Source organism: Drosophila suzukii, chromosome 2L (genome assembly GCF_043229965.1).
Source record: "Drosophila suzukii chromosome 2L, CBGP_Dsuzu_IsoJpt1.0, whole genome shotgun sequence".
NCBI classification, from domain to species: Eukaryota; Metazoa; Arthropoda; class Insecta; order Diptera; family Drosophilidae; genus Drosophila; species Drosophila suzukii.
The window spans coordinates 954,341-974,107 of record NC_092080.1 but is presented as its reverse complement, the minus strand read 5'-3'; the positions used below and the strand labels follow the sequence as shown (position 1 = coordinate 974,107).

The following is a 19,767-nucleotide window of genomic DNA, read 5'->3' as shown; positions in this document are numbered from 1 at the left end:
GTTTTCGTTGTCGAAACAACGGAAAATTTCAAAATAATGATTGAGTTACTGGCATACTTTTGGGATAGAGTTAAGTAACTGAAGTAACAAGTAGCCGACTTACTAAGTTTTGGCAGGTCTGTCAGTAAAATATCGATCAGATGTTTTAAATAAATCTTTGAGATGTAAGATTACCCCTTTTTAAAATAAGGCGATCCTAAGACTCTAAATGGATTCCAAAAAGTATGCTATGTAATTTAAAATCCGAATGGGTAAGTACAAAATGCAAGCGCTCTATGTTTTATTTGAATGTATTTTTATTCATTTCCGTTTCGGTATAATTTCTAGTTTGTTCTCTTCGTCTTTAGTACTAGTTGGTTTAGCAATTGTTTAAATTACTATAAATTATTTAAGTTTTATGTTACGTACTCGTATAATATAGATTTATAATTTAAAAATTCGCGTATGAAAGAAAAGTCGAAAGTCATTTAACTGGCAGCCACTCCTTCCTATCGTTTCGTTTCGTTCCTTCGCTAATTACTTTCCTAGAGCTAAATAAAAACAAAATAATAATCATAAGGTAATAATAAATCGTAAACGTAGAAAAACAAATAATAGCAATAATTCAAAACAAAAGTTAAAGCTGGAATCGCTGCGTTCTACTATCGTAATCGTAATCGTAAATAAGAGTACACGTATATCTAGAGATGAAAGAGTGCCTAGGTTAGCATTGCATCAACTGTACAGTATGGCTTATACGCGTATAAGTCGCCGCCCCGTTCCCTCCTCCGCCACGCCAGCAAACGATTAGATTATGTGTATAATTATGCGCGGGGCAGGACTCCGCCCGGAGATATCAATTGTATTTGTTTTGCGTTCTGCGTGGTTATATCGTAGTCGATAATTTAATGGATAAATAACAAAAATGACTGTAGGAGCGTATTCCTCACTCTGGCTGTGTGGGTTGAGTGTCCTGGATCCAGGATCAGGATGCCTCACCTATGTATGTACATACACGAAATCGATATCTTGCGGATTGGTTACGATCGTACACAGTATGCTTACGGTTAGCGCGTGGATAATAGACATCGTATCATATCAAATATCATATATCATATCTCATATTACATGTTCGAGTGTTCTGATTCTGATTCTGATTAAAAGCGGACTCTTACTCTCCTCTCTGTGTACATAAGTTTGCTACAACTTTGCTTTAGAATATAGTATAATATGTGCACATGTATGGTATGTAAATATGTAAATGTATTGCATGTTGACATCTAGAATTGCTCAAATCGAATCGAATGCGATGATGAGTTCTTTAGTTTATCGTTTACTGTTCCTCGTTAACATAGCCAATGCGATAATTAAGCGGTAATTTAGTTAATTCAATGATATAAAAGTACAAAAAGGTCCTCTGTCCGCGGCTATATGTACGGGTCGCGTCGAACCAACCGATCTATATACACACGCTGGTCTGATCTGATCTAATCCAAAACTGAGTCCATAATTGAAGATCCCAACCGAACCGAACGGAAACGAACGGAACCGAACTACATTGAACTACACGTCGCGCTGAGCTGAGCTGCCTACAAGTTAGCCTTGGTATATCTTTGTGTTGCATATGTGTGTTGCTTGAATACGGGTAATATGGGTGCTGAGATTCCGCCGCCCTGGTCCTGGACCCTGCTTACGTCCCATTGGCCTTCGGCAGCGACCGCACCAGATACAGCTTCTCGCCCTGCTTGTTTGTGTAGATGGGCGCTCTTTGGTAGTGGTCGACCAGTTGGTCCAGCGAGTGGAACTTCCGCTGCCCGATGCAGTACATGTTCTGCTCCACGTGCACGCGGAAGTGCTTGTTGCGCCCGGGGGCCTTCAACGAAACCGAGTAGTCGCCCATCTGCAAGGAATGGATATATGTTAATATATTTCGTTTTAATAGTCCGCTGGAAATGAAACTGCCACAACATATCTTATAGACTTTCGCTTTTCTTGATTTATGGCCTATTTTTGGGTCTACCTTTGCCACAAAAAGAACCGCGTGAGTGCCACATAAATATGTTATAGTAGCAGCGTACATTAGTTTTCATTTCCCTAAAGATTTATATGGCAATTCAAATAACAAATGCTTGAAATATAAGTGGCGAAAGGGAAAGCTCTAGTTATGTTGGGACAGCGCAATCGTGGATTCCACTCACGTTAGTCTCACTGTCTCTGATGAGGAAGTCGCCATCGTGTCCATGGCCATTGAGCACCGTGTCGCATTGGCTCCGGGTGATGGCCCCATAGTACCACGACTTGCCCGCCAGATTGGGCCGCTCAATAGGCTGGCCGGAGGACTGCGCCGCCGGCTTATTGCCCTCATTGCGTCGCTCCATGGAGTCGTTTCCGCCTCCACCTGCGCCGCCTGCTCCGCCATTGCTGCCTCCTCCATTTCCGTTGCCGGCGCTGGCACTCGTGTTGCGATAGGGCGTGGCCAGGTAGTCGTTCAACTCTTGGAGATAATTGCGTGGAACTAAACCGACTTGGCCCTGATTGTTGCGAGCTTTGTACCAGTCCGGATCGGAGGCGGGCCGATCCACGATCTCCAGCCGATCGCCCTTCTCGAAGGACAGCTCCTGGTCGTTGTTCGACGTGAAGCTGTACAAAGCGACCTATGTTGATGGGGAAACAAAATTATTAGCTTATGGAATCTTGAGCTAGTCATCCTCCCATACTCACCACAATATCGAGCACGTTCTCTGCCATGGCGTAGGTGTGGATCTCGCCGTCGTTATCACAATCCTCCGTTGTGTAGTTGCTGGGAAACCAGCCGACGGAGTTGCCGCTCTGCCCACGCCACCAGCCGTCGTTGGACTTCTCCAGGATGAGGATCCGCGTGCCCTTGGTCAGCGACAGCTCATCGGGCTGCTGGGCCTGGTAGTTGTACTTGACCACGGCCGTGCCGATGGCCTCGGCGGGATCGGGGGGCAGTCGGCGCGACATGGTTGGACTCTCGATTTGTCGCGAGGGCGAGCAATTGGGCAGCGTCTTCGATCCGGAGCCCTTTTTCACCTTCTTCTTAATGCTGCACGGGATCAGAGATCAAAGATATTGGCTGTCAGAAATAGGCCGGCTTAGGAAGATGCTTTAAACTTGGTTAGATTTCTCTGGGGGATTCTGAGGTGGGTTAGACTAGACCTAGTTTGTTTTGGGGGGTGTTAGTGGGGCTATAAGTTTTCAGGGGCAGGGGCTCGACAGACAACGAAATCAAAACGAATTTGTTTGTTTCGAAATACAAAATACAAAAGCCGAAAGCAGTTCAAAGTTAAATTACGATAACCAAAGCAAAAGGAGGAGGCGGGGATTCGAACGCGATACGGATACATCTACGGATACGGCTACAGATACAGATACAGTTTCAGATACAGATATAGAGGGCTTAATTCTGCTGAAATCAGAGCAAGAAGAACGCTTAGGTTTAGTCGGGCCAGGAAGCTGACGCACCTGTCGAAGAGCGAGGGCTTCTCCTTCTTCACATAGTTGCTGGGCACGTAGCCGGACTGATTGCGGCTGTTCTGGACGCGCCACCAGTGCTTCGAGTCGTCCAGCAGCAGATAGCGCTCGTTCTTGCGCAGATCCAGCTCCTGGGCACCCTGCGCCGCATAGTCGTACTTGGCTACCACGTAGCAGACGTCTTCCTGAGATTTGCCTGGGGGTGTGAAAAGTTTAATTTGTTAGTTTGGTTTGATAGTTTTTGGGAGGGTACAAAGTACACACAGCAAGAAAAGCACAATGGCCTAGAATCATAGGAATATAAACCTCTAGTCGGATAAGTAGTCAACATAAATGGAACGCGAATTCTTCAGATTCTAGATCGGTTTTTAACGGTTTGATTTTAAGAATAGTACACAGTTCGCACACTGAGAAAAGTAACGTTTCCTAGAATCACAGGAATTTAAATATTTTCTAATCTTAATCCCACAAAAAAAATAACGCGAATTCTTTAGAATAGTTAATTGTTTTGTTAAAAACAAAATAAAAGTAACGCGAATTCTTCAGCATAAACTGGTTGTAAACGGTACAGCGTTCAAGTCTGTCTGCCCCTGCACCGATTTCAACTACCTTTTGAAATAATGAAGACCTACGATCCTAGTTTTAAAATGCTCTTCCCGCTGCCAAGCTATCTTGGTGCAGTTGCTCACCGTGCTTCATGTTGCCCGCCATTGGTTGGGTTCCAGCGTTGCCGGCGGCACTGCCACTGGAGGAGTTGCCGCTACCGCTTCCGTTGGCGCTTCCGCTGCCGTTGCCGCCGCAGTCGAGCGCTGGCTGGCCGAAGGTCACACTTTTGTGCTGGGCGCTGCAGGAGGAGGCGGTGGACAGGGTGCGGTGGTGGTGCAGCTGCTGTTGCTGGGAGAGCGACGAGTGGCGCTGGTGGTGGGCAGGCGAGCCGGGCACGGGCACGGGCACCTGGGGACGGTACTGGTATATCTGATTCTGGTTCTGATTCTGGTTGAGATTCAGATTCTGGTGCTGCGGCAGCTGGGGCGGATGCTGGTGCTGCTGCTGCTGCGGATACTGCTGCGAACTGGCTGAGGAGTCGGGGATGTTGCGCACGAACCGCTGGGGGTGTTCCAACATTCCAGACTGGCTGCTCCTCCGCCGCGGGGGGATTCCTGCTCCTCCAGCTGGGACTGCTCTGGTGGCCCTGGTGCTCCTGGCGCTGCTCCTGGAGGCAAGAGGCGTTGGGGTGGCTCAGTGTTGGTGGACTTGGTTTGGAGTTGAAGTTCAAGTTGATGAGGAGGTTGATGGTTGTTTGGTTATGTGTTGCTGCAGTTGCTCGCTGGCACTCTAAGCTGGCTGCAAATCGCCCCTAGCCAATGCATAATTGCTAGGGGGCGTGGTTTTTTCAGGGGGCGGAGGCATGGGCGTGAGCGTGGGCGGAAGCGTAGGCGTGGCAAACGTAAGCATAAGCAACGCAATAACGCAAAATGAATGAAAGAAAGATGGAAAGAAAGAAAAATGATATATGCAAATTAGGCTTAATTGTTTAGCACTGAAGAAGCTAAGAAGCGTGAAAATGATTAGCTCAAAAAACATACAGTGCAAGTACTCAAACACGAAATATCAAATACCGAATACCAAATAGGAAACTCAAACTCAACTGAAAAATTAGCCGAGAGATGAATGTTGGTTTTTGGGGTCAGCGAGCCGGCGATGAAGATGACTGAGTGGAGTGTTTGTGTGATGATCGTGATCATGATGATGATAATGGAGGTGGGCAGGGGTCTGAGGGGGAACCGAGGGATCGGGCCAGTCCAGTTGTGGGGCAATTAAAATCTGTGCAAGTGAAAGTTGCTGCCTCCGCCTGACTCCACTCAATTGAATCCAATTGCCGGGCCAGCGAATGGGTATCCATCGGCTATTGATTCGATTGTGTGTGCAAAGAGGCTGGAGAACCCAAGACCCAAAATCTCTGGCCAAGAAAGACACAGAAAACAACTGAGCCAATCGACCGCAATGAGTCACAAACAGGAATTGGAGGCGGAATTGGGAAATCGGCTACTTGGCCGAGATTTATCGAGTGACATAAGGCGGCGGAGAAGGCTGTTCCGGCCAGAGATCTCTAGAGGCCCACGGGTTCGTTGGCCAGGTCGGGGCAGGCCAGCAGAGAGCAAAGTCAATGTCATAGCCAAGGGCCATCTTGTCTTGGGGTAATTAAAAATCAATAAGTGCCGGCCAAGCCGAGACTTTGACGCTGAGCCCCTTTTGGTTTCACTTTTCCCAGATTGTTAGATCATAAGTGAGAATCTGAGTCAGCAGAAAATGCTAACGAAAGCTAATTAATATTTTGAGATTATTATACCAAGAAATACCAAGTTAAAGTATCTTAAGAGGTGGTTATTTCTCAAAATGGAAAGATCCCGTGAATCCCGTGAGTTTAAAGACATAAGATATGATATGAACATAATACAGGTCTCTAAAAACCTTATCAGATTTTCTAGTATATAAACTGTTTTATACAAAGAAATACCAAGTTAAAAAGCCCATAACTTCTCTATGTTATTGCATTGTTCTTTGTTAATATAATATATATCTTACACTTCCTGTCTGAAATTTCGCCATAAGTGCAAGGTGATAACAAGTGTTATTGTTTTTTTTACCATCGATTAGTCAATGGTTTTCGCCACTGCCCGAGATACGCGAAAATTCCCTATATAAGTGGAAGCCAAGAACTCGTCGCAAAGCGATTCAGATATTGTTTGAGTGATTGTTTTCCTTGCTCTTTTCTTTTTTTAGAGGAGAAAGCGGGGAGTGAAACCGTAACCGTAACCGAACCCAGATGGCAACGGAGAAAGAACCCAAAAAAGATTATGTTTGTGCAAATGCTCGAGTGATAAGGGGGCGGTTCGGATGGGACGGGTTTGGGTTTGGGCCTTGGTAAACATGAAACGCTTGGCTGGCTGGCTGCCAATGAACTGAAATGCACCACCGTTGGATTTGGATGTGGATTTTCTTTGCCTGGCGATTGTTTTGTTATTGTTTGCGCTTGCATAAGCCCAACAGCCGAGACATTGACATTACACTGCTGATAAAAGACAGCTAAATCGGGGGAACAGTGATTTTAGTCAAATCTAGGGTATTTGCTTGATGGGCACTTTTCCAAAATAGGTTATTTGCTCTTAAAAAAACTGATAACATCATTGCATCTTTAAATATATATCCATATCCAATAAGATCTTGAATGAATCTGATAACATTGCTCTCATTAGGATATAATTAAAACTTCTAAAATAAACATAATCACTAAAATATTTGTTCATGCTATATTACCTTGCATATACACATCATTCCAACTTTACAAAAAAAGTTATTTCTATGATATGATCTTGAATTCAACTGATAAGATTATGTTGACTATAAAAAACTGGATAAAAAGAATGTGTAAACTAGTTTAGACGACCTTTAATTTTATTCTTATCAAATAAACATATGTTATTCATATGATATGAACTGGAACCTGATAAGATTAATTATGATGCTGTTATCAAGAACCATTATATAAACAAATATATATTTCTACATTTGTTTTTAAAGAATTCCGCTGACTGCTTAACTGTTTTGTATGACTTCAAAAAAGCAATTAAAATGACTCATGTGTTATAAGTACTTATGATAGTATCGATGTTTTTCGCTGTGCACTGGTTCATTGTTTTCTTGACAACCATTCGTCTTTCGTCGGGGAAAAGAAAGAGTTGCACGTGCTGTTGGGGGACAGGCAAGCCCACGAGTTTATAAGGCGGAAAGTTTTGTTTCCCCTCCATTGTCCATGTGTATTGCTTGAAGATCGGTTCCAGACGAGGGAGTGTAGCTACCAGACCCTCTGGAAGCCATCACAAGCAAATTGGTGGCCCCCCGAAATGGGAGCATTTGGGTCTATAACATTGAGTTATGAGTTGGGGTGATGGGATGGGGCCAGGCAGGAGGAACTGAAAGTGGGGCAGTCTTATCTGAGGGCGTGGGAGGCAAGGGGCAGCCTGTTTACATAAGATCACTCATTCAGTGGGCTGCAACTTCACTCCCAGGTTGATTAAGTAGATGCTCTTGGTTGGGGAATGGGATTGGGATTTTGGTTTCGGTTTTGTTTTTTGTATTTTTTGGGCTTTGTTGCCGAGGGAGTCTGCGACATTTGCCGGCCGTTTCGGTTCGTTTCGATTCGATTCCTTTCAGAGATGCTGCGCAAAATCCCTGCGAGGTGGTGGCTTTTTGGCAGCGAGAGGGTGGACTTCTCGTCCTGCAAAAGGATGGTCAGTGCTGCTAAGAGTACTCGCGTTTGGTACCTGGGAGAGGTTTTGGCAAAATAAGGTACCTAGGTAATGGGCATCTAATTTTGGTCATCCCCTGATCCTAGTAAGGTAAAAGGAACTATGTACGTAGCTAAGTACACAAATTATTTTATAAAACTTGAGTACCATTTCATATTTAATAGAAATGTGGAGTTCAAAAAAATATGTGTATTCTTTTTCCGAACTATATTGCTAGTTAAAATGAAATTTTATGTTAGGGGTCTATTTTAAGCAAGGTAAAAAGTACCAGGTCCTTATTTAGGTACTAAATACTGTACAGTTGAAATTAAATTGATATTAGATAGAGAATACCAGGTACTACACCTTTTAGGTACTCTGCAGCACTGACAGCTGGTGGCACAGTTAGCGGTAAACACACGACCATGGTTACCCGAAAAAAGATGATGGGGAGGCGAGGGTTAAGGGTTGCAGCCCGGCAGCGCCACCCACTGGGGTGGTGGACGAAGAGAGCGCGCAGGACGAGAGAGAGAGCGAAGAGAGAGACTCGGAGAGTGGCACAAACAGGAGCTAAAAGGAGCAGCCGAATATTTTGTGTGTACCTACCGGAGACGAAGCGATGGGACTGGCAACTCCTATATTCCTCCTGGATCTCTTATCCTGGCACTCCTTATCCGTATCCCTATCCGTGTCCTTATCCTCGAGCCTTAACCCTTAGCAATCCTTGGCAATGGGAATCGGGGAAGACATGGGTTAAGACACTCAACTCCTGGAAGGGAACTCCTTGCCTGGAACTGGAACGCACTCTATTTCACTTCCACTTTCCACTGGGCTATTGCACTTTACACACACTCGAAAACACAACTTTAATTTTAATACACCTAGCCGTGTATGTGTGTGTGTTGGGCGGGGGTGCGCGTGTGTGTGTGTACATATGCTGCTGCGGCGATTGAAAAAACACACAAATCCTGGCAAACTAACGATTTTCCAGGCTCCTAAGCACCGCAAGCGTTATTACGTTAATTAGCGGGTGTTTTGCACACTTTTGCAGCGCTGATTTGCGGTTTGTTAATTAATTTATAACGATTTTGCCGGAGCCGTTTCTTTCTCGTCGCCCGTCCGATTTCGATTTCGATTGCGATACTTCTTTTCCGTAACATCGATTGGTTGAGGAGCAGGGTAGCCAGGTGGTGCAAGCAGAAGTGTGTCCCTTGCACTTTGCAGCACTGGTTGAAGACATCGAATTTCGATTTATCGATATCGATTTCGTCGTTATTTGTTGTGATTTTGGATTACATGGTTTTTAGCCTTAAAAATGCTTAAAACCCGGGGAATCGCCCTAGGCATCAGCAGATCCTACACCGCCAAGGCCAAGAGGAGTGTCCTGGCGCAGGACAAGTCGAAGATCAAGGAGTACTCGCCGAAGACCACGGACAACCACGAGTACCGCGTTTACGTGTGGGGGTTCCAGGAGACCGGCGCTTTGGGGCTCCAGACCAGCGTGAAGAAGGCCAAGGAGCGCTACACGGAGATGGTGCACCACCCCACCCGGCTGCAGTTCTCCAACAACAACGATATCCGGGATGTGGCCGCCGGCTACGGATTCACGGCCTACGCCGTGAAGAGAGACGATGGGGAGACTCTTTTCGGAAGCGGGCTGAACACAGATTCCCAGCTGGGCTTCCAGGTGAAGGGGAATCCCAATGACCCCGCCAACCTAGATGTGATCATCTATCCCACGGCCATCAAGCTACCAAGGGTGCAGGGAGAGACCGACGAGGACATGCAGGTGAAGAGCATGTCGGCGGGCAGGGCTCATCTGGTGGTCCTCACCCAGAATGGAACCATCTTCACGCTGGGAAACAACTCATACGGCCAGTGCGGGCGCTCCATCATCGAGGAGGAGCGCTACAGCAAGAGTGCCCTGATCCACAGGATCTCCCAGGAGGACATTTGCGGCAAGGAGGACCAAGTTGTCCATGTGGAGTGCGGCCAGGACCACAGCATGTTCCTCACGAAAAACGGACGCGTTTACACCTGTGGCTGGGGTGCAGATGGCCAAACAGGACAGGGAAACTACCACACAGCTGGACAAATAACCCTGATCGGAGGCGATATAGAAAAGGAAAAGATTGTGAGACTTAGTTGCTCCTCGGACTGCGTGTTGGCCCTCAACGAAGCAGGCGATGCCTTCGGTTGGGGCAACTCGGAGTACGGACAGCTGGACGACTCTGAGCATGCTGAGACCCAAATAAACACCCCCAGAGCCCTGAAGCTAACCAAATCCATTGGCAAAATAAAGGATGTGGCTGCTGGCGGCTCCTTTTGCATGGCTCTCAATGACCAAGGCCTGGTGTACACCTGGGGCTTTGGCATCCTCGGCTTCGGGCCCTTTGTGGAGCAGACATCCAAGCCACAGCATCTTCTGCCCCCGCTTTTCGGTCGTAATGACTTCAGCAACGCAACCACAGTGGTGTCCATCGGATGCGGCGTCTTTCACATGGGCGCCGTCAATTCGGACGGAGATCTCTTCATGTGGGGCAAAAACCGATTCGGCCACCTTGGCTTGGGACACAAGAAGGATCAGTTCTTCCCCTTCAAGGCGGCCATCAACGGAAAGGTCACCAAAGTGGCCTACGGCGTGGATCATACCATTGCTCTGTGCAAGTCCTATTTTTAGATAAGGCTGTTTTAACTAGAAAATCATTCAATTTAATGTAAAGTATATTCTAGTCTAGTATTCTTAAGGCCCAACCATTAAAAAGAAAACTCTTAAAGATCACAAATTCGCGTTTAATACATTTAAGTAGTTTTAAAGAACATTTAGATTAATTTGTTTCTGTCTTGCGACGCATGCTGATAGTTTTCCGGTTGGTTTTTGGTTTTAGTTTTCGGTCGGCAAGTAAATAGCTTCGATCTGAATCCGTTCTATACATTAATTTGTTAGAATAGTTAAAGAGCATATATATAAAATATGTACTTGGAATGCCGCAGTGTGTCTGGGTGTGTACCGATACCTAATCCAATCCAATCTCAACTCGTCCGTTTTCATTCCGCACTCGAGGCTAATACATTGCTCGTATTTGTCACAATTTCGTCGATCGCTTTTGATTGCGTTCTAGGTACATGTTCGTTACGCTTCTTTACTAGGTCTATGGTCTATGATTCGCTAAACTCGCTTGGCCAATGATGATATATCCACCCGGATTGGGGTGTGTGTCCTGCTAACCAGTGGTAACCAGATCTAGACTTGTAGGCATGGCTCGCCGAACAGATCTCCTCGATTCGCTCGCTTCGCTAAATGTATAAATCGATTCTAAGTAATAATTTGTTTAGGTTGTGTATTCATATGGGGTGTTGTAGCTTAAAAGATCAATCCAGCTCCGCCGAACCATCGAGCTGCTCAGGCCTGTTGGTTGGCCTCATTGGCCTCGTAGGCCTCCACCTCGGCAATGTTGGCCAGGTCGTACTCGATGACGCCCTTGCCCATGAACTGGGCGTACTTGCCGGCATCGGGCAGTGGATCGGCCGATCTCTTCGAGACTGCAATGGAAATGGACTTAGTACAGGGCGTATCAGTAAGCCAGGAAACACTTACCCCCCGAGATGAATTTCTCCATCATGTAGACCTTCATGTCGTAGCACTCGTTGGCAATGCGCTCCGAGATGAGCGAGAGATCGGTGATGCGGGGCGTGACCACGCGCATCTGGCGCCGCACGCGCTCCGTGTCGATGTTGTAGTAGCCAGTGCTCATCTTCTTCATGAGATCCACGAAACTGGTGGGCGGCAGGGTGGTGTCCCGGTCCAGCGGCATGATGAAGCACCTGCCGGTGGTGGTGTCAATGATGGCCGACTGGTTCTCCTTGAAGTCGTGCATGAAGCGACCCCGGCGTCCGTCCTTGAAGTCTGGCACATCCACGCGGGCGTAGCCCTCCTCGTCGCTGTCGCCATCCAGTTCGATGTCCTCGCGGAAGTAGTTGTCCTCGAGGGATCCACTGTTCGGCATCGGGGGTCCGAACTCGGGCAGCAGCGAGCGCCAGTTCAGGGCGAAGGGTCCTTCGCTGCGGGGATACACTCGCGCCATCTCCATCGAGTCCTCCGGATAGGGAATCTCGCAGAGGGCGTGGTAACGCATGCTGCCGTGCGAGGGAGCGTACACTCGGTAGAGGGTCCATCCGCCCAGGACGCCCAGGAGCATCACGACCACGGCGATCAGGAACAGCAGAAAGGACTTGAGGCAATGGTGCTGCGGCCGGTTGAAGACCATCGATTCCGCATCCGCTTCATTGTCGCTGTAGACGACCTTGGGCTGTGGGCGGAAAATGGGGTTTTAAGTAAGGAGATTTAAATAAGAGGGAAATGCAATTAAAGGTATACCTATACTTATGTACAAAAGTACTAGTAAGTTAATAGAATAATCAAGAATGATAAGTTTAATATATTTACAAAATATATATAAAAAATTGATCCTTAAAATTGTATAAGAAAATACTACAAAAGTGTCGATATATACCAATTACATTAACTATACCTAGATTTGATGTTGTTGTGTTATCTTCTTTTCTTATCAACATATATAGCTACATTTTTTGTTCCAGTTAGGAGTCATAAAAAGAGCGATAAGTCGTAGAAAATAAAAAAAAAGACCAGCTGACTCAGTTGTAAATAGGGGGACATAAAAATTGAATTTGCTGAATAATAAAAAATTAAAGACTAGCTTTGCACTTTAATTTTTTCTGTCTGTTTATCGTAAAATGGTATTTTGCAGTCCTATGACTAATGCAATCCAAACTGCATCCCTCTGTCTAATCCATATTCATTGCGAAACTACGCCTTTAGCAAGAGATTACTTTGTCGGGTCAAAAAAAGTTCCCCTTGCAACCGTTTAATCAATTGAAAGCATTTGCATGCAGATTAGAGTGGACCTTACTAGGTTACTGGATAAAAGGTCAAAAGAAAAAAATATGTTTTCAATTTTGCATAAACTGGGTTTTAAATATAAAATTCTAATTAAAAACTATTATTAGGTGTGGTACCCTTTAAAAATTTTCAAATATGTACCCAAAAATGTTTAAGTAACTTTATTTTTAAAAAATATTGCTTAAATACACCAAAAAAATAAATCGTATGAGGAAGATATTATCTACTAGATAAAATATAAAAACAAAAAAACATGTAGTTATTAAGGTCCATATTTAAAATTGGGTATTTACTAGAAGCGCAAGTCAAAACTGCAATAAAGAGTAAAGAAACTCCGTTGAATGCAGGTGACGGCTGACTGTGCATAATCGTGGCAACCCGATAAAGGCATATATTATAGTGGAATATGTTAAGAACTCGGAATGGACGGGGTGTTTATGACTGGCCACCTGATAAGGCACGACTTTCTTCGGATACCCACACTCAGCACGCTTATCGAGGTCACTGTGCGGGGCCAAAGAGCAGAGGCAGCTGGAATTGGGTTTCCCCAGCTGTCAGGGCCAATCTCCACCAGCAACAGGAAGACCAGCCCCACCGCTGACCTCAAGCAGCGAGCTAGTCCTTGACGGGGAGAGCCCAGGAAAGTGAATGGGCACACGTCACTCGCAGGCGGGGATTAGGGACGCGGGCGGGGCACAAGGACGCCAGGGAGTGCGGGAATTCCAGCGCGAAAAATCGATGGCCTGCAGGCCGAGCTGCTGAGGCTGTATTTCGTATTTCGGATTCCGATTCGGAGTCACCTGCCGCCCAGCACCGCCCACTCGCATCACGAAACTTGTGGCTCTCGGGCCCGAAGGACGACGGACATGGACGTGGAGGGGTGGACATCATGGACACCCGCAAGGACACCCCGCAACGATTGCGCAAAATAAGGCCACATCTCTGGGATGCAAGTGCAAACTCACTGCGATTAGGGAGCCATGGTGCATCAGCGCCTCGTCGTTCAGGTTCATCGGCAGCGGAACCTTCTCCTGGTCCGTGATCTCCCCCCGCAACTTTCCCAGAATTGTCATGGCTGCTCTTGGCTGTTTATTCTGCTTTTTCGATGCCTCCGCACGGTCGACTTTGTTTGTTTTTACGGAAAATTTAGTGCGCAATTGTTTGACGGAACTGAAATCCAGACAATCGTTTTTAGATAACGATTACGATTCCGATTTCCGATTCTCTGTGGAATCGAACTTTTTGCACACAACGCACGACTGCTCTCTCGCTCTCTTTTCGGAGAGATGTAACGAAGTTGGAATGGTGGGGAACTCGGATAGACCGATGTGCCCGCCTAAAATTGAATGCAAAAAAAAAAAATTTTTTATCAGGCCCTCATTATTTTGTTACGAATGTTGTAGAAGGACAATTGCTTCTACAATATTCGTTACAAAATATTTAATAACTTAGTTAAAATGACATTCTGAATTTATCGGATGATATATATATTTTTTGTATTTACTGAAGATTCACTTAAATCCTTTATAATGATACGTATTACAGATGCATAATTTTATGTCCCGGCTGAAAATACCACTTAATTCTCTTGGTGAGCATATTCATACATTCTTCTGAGACGAACTGCTTTCCAAAAATATTCCAAACGTTATTTAAAACAAAACTGCCAAATACTTATGTTTAGATTCTTATGGAAGTTTATTTCGCTGATAACAAAATACGTTCTACTGGCAGTTCATGAGACATTTTCGGAAAATGCGAGCCGGCTTTCCTAGCATACTCTCTAATCTGAAAATAATCAAAACGTTCACCTGCGGCAGTTGGGATCTTGCGATCTCCGGGCCATTCAGTGGGCCATGTGAACCACATTTTGACCTTTATTTCTGCACTCTTAATCATATCTAATCATACAGAGCAGAGCATCCTACTTATGACTATGCTGGTTGGAGAGGAAGGCGAGATGGCCCTTGGGACACTTGTTGGCGTAGTGTCCCTTGTGCCCGCACTTGTAGCAGGTGATCTCCTCCAGCGGCGTGGGCACCTTGACGAAACCGGGTCCGTGCGGCTGACTGTGGTGACTCGGTGGGTTGTCGATGTCGTTGCCCTCGGAGTGGCCGGGGTAGCCCGAATGCCCGCCCGAGTGACCGCTTGAGTGTCCACCGGAGTGTCCGCCCGAGTGGTCCATTGCGTTGATGTTGTTGCGGTGCTCCAGACTGCCCACGTACTGCTTGCACGAGTTGGCCTTGTGTCCCAGCTCGCCGCAGTAGTGGCACGTGGGCAGCTTCTTGTGCAGCTGATCCTTGCCCAGTTCCGCCAGCGGGGGCAGCTCGAAGTGCGGATGCATGTGCTTGCAGGACGGTCCCTCGGGACAGAAACCCGCCAGGTAGTCCATGCACAGCACTCGCCGGAGATGCTGGTGCCTGCAGTGCGGTCCGTGGCGGCAGAAGCCCCTCTTGTACCACGGGCAGTCCTTGACCTTGCTCTGCGGGTCAATGTGCAGGAAGGGGCACTCCTTGTTGTGGCAGGCGTTGAAGCGCGAGTAGAAGTAGCACTCGGGCATCTTGGTCATGTCGTACTCGTGCAGGAACTCGCACTGGTCGCCCTTTTTGCAGAGTCCGCGCAGCCAGTGCTTGCACACGATCGTCCTGTCGCCGCGGATGTGCCGGAAGGGACAGGCGCTCCCCTTGTCGCACTCCTGGCCGTTCCGGGTGATGAAGTTGCAGACCGCCGCGATGGACTTGTCCATGCCGTAGAAGGGCAGCGGGATCGCGCCCACCTGCTCGATCAGGTCCCGCTCCGCCTTGAACTGCAGCCCGCTCACGTTGGCCAGGAGGATGTCCATCTCTGCCGGATTCTGGGATTCTCGGATTTGCTTTAAATTCTAGTAAACAATGCAGTTTCTCTTTTTTTGCGCGTGTTTTGTTGTTCTAGTGCGCAGCCGGCGTTATCGATATCGATAGGTTGCCGGGTGGCAATGGCACGGGCGGCAATCTGGCTGTTTTATAGCCAATTAGGTAAAGCTATTTTTTTGAAAATTTAAAACAAGCAACCAATGTACCCATAAAATATTTAGTGCTAAAATATTTTATTTGCTTATAAAACTATAATATATAAAGCAAGTTTTTTAAACCTTAACATTATCTTAGTTTAAAATTTACTTAAAATACAGTCATTTCCAAAAATGTTAGCTATTCAGCTACTTAATCAATCGCTTTTGACCAGCACTGTTGACGGTTACATTGTGACAATGAAATTAAGTATACGCCTAGTTAGTGTTGATGATAAAATGGGTTATCTGCATTTGGACTAGCCAATTGCCAGATAATCAGTTATATTTGAGCTATACTTTCCGCTAAATTAATATAAGAAGTAAATTTTGGTAAATTCGATAATCAACATCCACCCCCGCCAGCGGTCGATAGTCAGCTGGTATCGATCACTTGTTTACAACTTCTTTTCGCAATGTTTAAAACGTAAGCAATCCGCGTAAAAAACTAAGATTAGTTAATTTGGGAGCGAGGAACCGGAAAATGAGGAGCGAGCGTAGTTAAAGGAACCACCCAACCTACCACCCACAACGTCCACCCACTCCAAAGGTCAAATGCTGCCCACTTACGAGCGTTTTAGCGATCCCAAAAGCGTCTTTTTCCGACTTCCCTTCGCAAGATTGGCACTGGTGGCTCTCAGCTTGCCCCTGGGAGGATTCTTCTTCTGCGTGATTTGGTCGCTGACCTTTGACTTTGTCAGGAGCACCTACACCCACTGCGATGTGACCAACTATCTGCCCTCCGTCTCGGCGGCCATAGGGAACTATGAGCCCCAGAAAACCGTTTGGAGACTGGCCATCTTCCTGCATTTACCACTCCGTTTGGCGGTGGCCAAAATCTACTTGGAGCACTACCGGGAACACATTCGCCGGAGCAGAAGGTTGCTGGGCATCCTGGCCTGCTTCCTGAATGTCGTGGAGGATCTGGCCCTTTTCTGCCTATCTTTCTGGACCTCTGCGGATCACTATGAGACTCACAGGAACGCCTTTGTGGTGTTTATCGCCTGCTCGGAGTGCTATATGCTGATGTCCTATCTGCTAAACAGGAATATCCGGAAAACCGTGCTCTTGCCGCACGAGGAGAAGTCACTGCGCTACAAGAGGAACCTCTTCCTGGTGAATGTGGTGGCCTTTGGACTGGCAGGGTACTGCTTCGTGAGGCACAACTCACATTGCGAGGCGGGAGGTGAGTGGATGGATTCTAGGATCCGACTTTATAAAGATTGAGTTCTAACTAGATGTTCCTTGATAGAAAAAGTTTTCTTTTTTATTTTCATTAATCGGTAAACTGAATAGTCCTATTATACAGATATTAATCAACTTTTATTCCTGCAGTGTACACCTTCTTCGCGTTGTTCGAGTACATCGTGGTGCTAACCAACATGGGCTTCCACATGACCTCCTACTGGGACTTTTACGCCCTCAACGTGGTCTGCGATGCCAAGCACGGCCTTTACCTATCACAAATCTAGACAAATTCAAGATCTATCCCCGCCTGCGCCGCCATATCATCCAGCCAGTCCTACCCGAGTACTCTGTACATACGCGGTATTAGCTTAAGCTCAAAGTTTACTTAATTTTACCAGAAGGAAACTGCTTCCGAGGGATTCCGACAGGAAACGATTCAGTATGACCGGATCTGATGCATACACACGCTTTTAGTTAGGGCTTTAACACGATTTTACGTAGGATATAAAGTGTCTGAAGGATTTAGGTAACTTCGAACCGAGTTCCATGATTATGTAACGCATTATTTATACACACGCTCTAATTAAGAACAAGACTTTAATAAGGTTATATTTATACACACTCGATTTGCAATTGGCTCTATGGTTCTAGTATTTTGTAAGCATAAAATTGTATTTATTTGAATTCCGATTAATGCCGACTTTGAAGTTTTTAATAATAAAACAACTCCGCAATTTTTTAACTTATTAAATTATTTTGACGTTTCATTTAAATGTCAAATGTCATAAATATTTATGCAATAATGAACTTATTCCGAGAGCTTGGAGTCATGAAAACTACATTTTAAGAGTTTACAGATTTCGGTTGTTAGTTTAAAGTGTCATTTTCTGAGCTTCGGTGTAAAAAAATCGCTGAGTTTGCTTATCCTGAAATGAAGAACTTCGTCGAGGATCAAACCAAGCTGTTGCCCAGCTCCTTGAAGGATTTTCAAGAAAGGCGCCATTTCCGCATAGGGGTAGGTCCCTTCCTGGCCCTGGGCCTTTTGCAGGTGCCCCTTTGCATGGCTTACAACCTGGTGATGGCCATTAGCACGGACTTCAAGTCGACTACTTATACATCCTGCCATGTCTTCAACTTTTTCCCCACCACGTCGGCGGCTGCCAAGTCGCAACACACAATTTGGGCTTTGGTCTGCTGGCTGGAGTTCCCCTTCCTCATAGCAAGTGCCTGGCTGCAGTTCCGCTTCAACCGGAGGACTCTGCCAAAGCCGGTCCGGAGCTTCGGTTGCCTGATGGCCATCTTTTTGGCGGTTAATAGCACCAGCATGCTGCTGTGGGGCACCTTTGCTGAGGCGGATGGCGACTCATTGCTGCACATATCCATTGCTTTGTCCCTGTTTGTGTCGTGTGCCATCTACATGGGAGGATCCTTTGTGTGCGCCAAGTATTATATGCGCGACAGGAATAGGCAGCTGCAGGAGGAGCTCGCCTACAGTTTGAAGAGTGGTTTGGTCCTCACCTACTACGTGTCCGTGGTGATCATGTGGTTCTTTTACTACGTGCACCAGAAGTTTTGCCTTCCCTTGGGTGAGTTGACCAATGAACGCAGTGGTTCATATCTTTAATCCAGGAATCCCCTACAGCCTACTCCATATTCGGCATGGGCGAGTTCATCTCCTGCGAGTGCTTCTGCATTTATCTGTGCCTAGCCTACTTTGACTTTTACCACGTCTACATATGCTACGATCAGCGATTGGGCTTCTTTCTCAGCGAGATCTAAACACTTTTTGATTCCTTATAAAATGTATTAAACAGAACAAAACCATATAAAAGATAACAAAAAGGGCTAATACTACGTCTCGTAGATGCGCACCAGGTCGTCCAGGCTGATGGGATACTGGGTGACTGGGCAGCTGCCGTGCTCCTTCATGTGGCTGACGATGCACTTCCAGCAGAAGACGTAGCCGGAAACGGAGCAGGCGGTGGGCGTCTGGATGGGCAGCAGGCAAACGGGGCACTCTCCTCGTTTGGGAAGGGTCTTCTGGATTTCCTTCGGCAGCTCCTTCTCGGGCATCGCCTCCGGATTGACCAGGGTGCCGCCCACTTTGCGCCGCTGGTCATTGGAATACCACCATTGCACGAACTGCAGGAAGAAGGCCAGCACCTCGAGCATTTTGAGCACCAGATAGGTCCACTGATCCTCCTTGGGAGGCTCGCTGGGATAGCGCAGGGTCAGGCCCAAGGCTCGGAAGATGGGCGAGTGGTTGGAGGCGTACTTGACCAGGTAGAGGAATGTGTGCACCGCCTTGGCGGCATGGAAGGCGTGAAAGGTGCTGAGCAGTCGCTGCTCCCAGGGATTCGTGTCCTCGTGCCTGGCGATCCTGCTCCTCAGCTTCCTCTCCACGTAGGGAACGAAGGTCAACAGTGTGGCGGATGCGAACTGCTGCCGTCGGTTCAGCAGATCCCCCGTTTCCGTGGCCGTCCTCTGCAGTCCGTAGAAGCTCTCCCCGAAGGAGGAGGCCCTCTTCCGCAGGTACAAGTACTGTAGCAGCCAGGTCAGCAGCGGCGATAGCTCCTCCTTGATCCTCAAGTTCCCCCAGAGTTTAAAGTCCAGCCGCAATCCAAAGTAGTCGAAGATCTTGCTCAGCGCAGGGTAAATAAGGTTGTCCAGCGTCTCCGCTGCCGAGATCTCGAAGATTGACGGTACATTCTGCAGGTTCTGGCGCACATTGGCGGCTTCAGCCATTTTTTTTAGTGAACTAATAACATTAAATAAAGTCGGGATAAATAAATAGTTTTGAACTGTGCTGTTGTTCTTATCAGTCCTCGTTGCTATCGGTTTTTGGCTTG

The 19,767-nt window shown here is 46.7% G+C and overlaps 7 protein-coding genes across 9 annotated transcripts; 3 read left to right on the top strand and 4 right to left on the bottom strand.

Moving 5' to 3' along the window:
- Positions 1–274: 274 nt before the first annotated feature.
- Positions 275–8,902, bottom strand: dock (SH2/SH3 adaptor protein dock). Of its 2 annotated transcripts, none has more exons than XM_017089484.4 (6): positions 8,370–8,902; positions 4,164–4,849; positions 3,466–3,670; positions 2,701–3,046; positions 2,178–2,633; positions 275–1,879 (listed from the first exon to the last, which is right to left on the bottom strand). In XM_017089484.4, the coding sequence occupies exons 2-6, from the start codon at positions 4,597–4,599 to the stop codon at positions 1,670–1,672; spliced, it is 1,653 nt and encodes a 550-aa protein (XP_016944973.2). In that variant the 5' UTR covers positions 4,600–4,849; positions 8,370–8,902; the 3' UTR covers positions 275–1,669. The 2 variants fall into 2 exon arrangements, with proteins under 2 accessions (XP_016944973.2, XP_016944974.2); XM_017089485.4 differs by having other exon boundaries at positions 4,164–4,687.
- Positions 8,903–9,013: 111 nt separating this feature from the next.
- On the top strand, positions 9,014–10,549 carry LOC108021080 (RCC1-like G exchanging factor-like protein). The gene has a single exon (XM_017089597.4). It carries the CDS (start codon positions 9,079–9,081, stop codon positions 10,441–10,443), a length of 1,365 nt encoding a protein of 454 aa, XP_016945086.2. The 5' UTR covers positions 9,014–9,078; the 3' UTR covers positions 10,444–10,549.
- Positions 10,536–13,889, bottom strand: LOC108021081 (integral membrane protein 2B). Of its 2 annotated transcripts, XR_001767996.3 has the most exons (4): positions 13,650–13,889; positions 11,362–12,073; positions 10,744–11,306; positions 10,536–10,691 (listed from the first exon to the last, which is right to left on the bottom strand). XR_001767996.3 is itself a non-coding variant. In XM_017089598.3 (3 exons), exons 1-3 carry the CDS (start codon positions 13,755–13,757, stop codon positions 11,167–11,169), a joined length of 960 nt encoding a protein of 319 aa, XP_016945087.1. In that variant the 5' UTR covers positions 13,758–13,889; the 3' UTR covers positions 10,536–11,166. The 2 variants fall into 2 exon arrangements, 1 of the variants encoding a protein (XP_016945087.1); XM_017089598.3 differs by having other exon boundaries at positions 10,536–11,306.
- Positions 13,890–14,358: 469 nt separating this feature from the next.
- Positions 14,359–15,639, bottom strand: Clp (Cleavage and polyadenylation specificity factor subunit 4). The gene has a single exon (XM_017070389.4). The coding sequence runs from the start codon at positions 15,524–15,526 to the stop codon at positions 14,609–14,611; it is 918 nt and encodes a 305-aa protein (XP_016925878.2). The 5' UTR covers positions 15,527–15,639; the 3' UTR covers positions 14,359–14,608.
- Positions 15,640–16,111: 472 nt separating this feature from the next.
- Positions 16,112–17,669, top strand: PGAP2 (Post-GPI attachment to proteins 2). Its single transcript, XM_017090247.4, has 2 exons — positions 16,112–16,916; positions 17,066–17,669. The coding sequence occupies exons 1-2, from the start codon at positions 16,286–16,288 to the stop codon at positions 17,200–17,202; spliced, it is 768 nt and encodes a 255-aa protein (XP_016945736.1). The 5' UTR covers positions 16,112–16,285; the 3' UTR covers positions 17,203–17,669.
- A 167-nt stretch (positions 17,670–17,836) lies between these two features.
- LOC108021498 (post-GPI attachment to proteins factor 2) lies at positions 17,837–18,697 on the top strand. The gene is made up of 2 exons (XM_017090246.3): positions 17,837–18,504; positions 18,561–18,697. The coding sequence occupies exons 1-2, from the start codon at positions 17,850–17,852 to the stop codon at positions 18,695–18,697; spliced, it is 792 nt and encodes a 263-aa protein (XP_016945735.2). The 5' UTR covers positions 17,837–17,849.
- A 4-nt stretch (positions 18,698–18,701) lies between these two features.
- On the bottom strand, positions 18,702–19,762 carry Pex12 (peroxin 12). The gene has a single exon (XM_017090244.4). The coding sequence runs from the start codon at positions 19,661–19,663 to the stop codon at positions 18,770–18,772; it is 894 nt and encodes a 297-aa protein (XP_016945733.2). The 5' UTR covers positions 19,664–19,762; the 3' UTR covers positions 18,702–18,769.
- Between the last annotated feature and the right edge of the window lie 5 nt (positions 19,763–19,767).

Bases quoted from the DNA above. Each gene is read 5' to 3' on its own strand.
- LOC108021081 (XM_017089598.3), bottom strand. From the start codon at position 13,757: ATGACAATTCTGGGAAAGTTGCGGGGGGAGATCACGGACCAGGAGAAG. The intron at 12,074-13,649 runs GTGAGTTTGCAC...TTCCGCCCACAG, and splicing joins ACCATGGCTCCCTAATCGCA to CCCAAGGTCGTCTACAGCGA. The intron at 11,307-11,361 runs GTAAGTGTTTCC...TTTCCATTGCAG, and splicing joins GGAGAAATTCATCTCGGGGG to TCTCGAAGAGATCGGCCGAT.
- Clp (XM_017070389.4), bottom strand. From the start codon at position 15,526: ATGGACATCCTCCTGGCCAACGTGAGCGGGCTGCAGTTCAAGGCGGAG.
- Pex12 (XM_017090244.4), bottom strand. From the start codon at position 19,663: ATGGCTGAAGCCGCCAATGTGCGCCAGAACCTGCAGAATGTACCGTCA.
- LOC108021498 (XM_017090246.3), top strand. From the start codon at position 17,850: ATGAAGAACTTCGTCGAGGATCAAACCAAGCTGTTGCCCAGCTCCTTG. The intron at 18,505-18,560 runs GTGAGTTGACCA...AATCCCCTACAG, and splicing joins GAAGTTTTGCCTTCCCTTGG to CCTACTCCATATTCGGCATG.
- dock (XM_017089484.4), bottom strand. From the start codon at position 4,599: ATGTTGGAACACCCCCAGCGGTTCGTGCGCAACATCCCCGACTCCTCA. The intron at 3,671-4,163 runs GTGAGCAACTGC...TCACACCCCCAG, and splicing joins GGCGGGCAACATGAAGCACG to GCAAATCTCAGGAAGACGTC. The intron at 1,880-2,177 runs GTGAGTGGAATC...CATTCCTTGCAG, and splicing joins TCAGAGACAGTGAGACTAAC to ATGGGCGACTACTCGGTTTC.
- PGAP2 (XM_017090247.4), top strand. From the start codon at position 16,286: ATGCTGCCCACTTACGAGCGTTTTAGCGATCCCAAAAGCGTCTTTTTC. The intron at 16,917-17,065 runs GTGAGTGGATGG...TTATTCCTGCAG, and splicing joins CTCACATTGCGAGGCGGGAG to TGTACACCTTCTTCGCGTTG.
- LOC108021080 (XM_017089597.4), top strand. From the start codon at position 9,079: ATGCTTAAAACCCGGGGAATCGCCCTAGGCATCAGCAGATCCTACACC.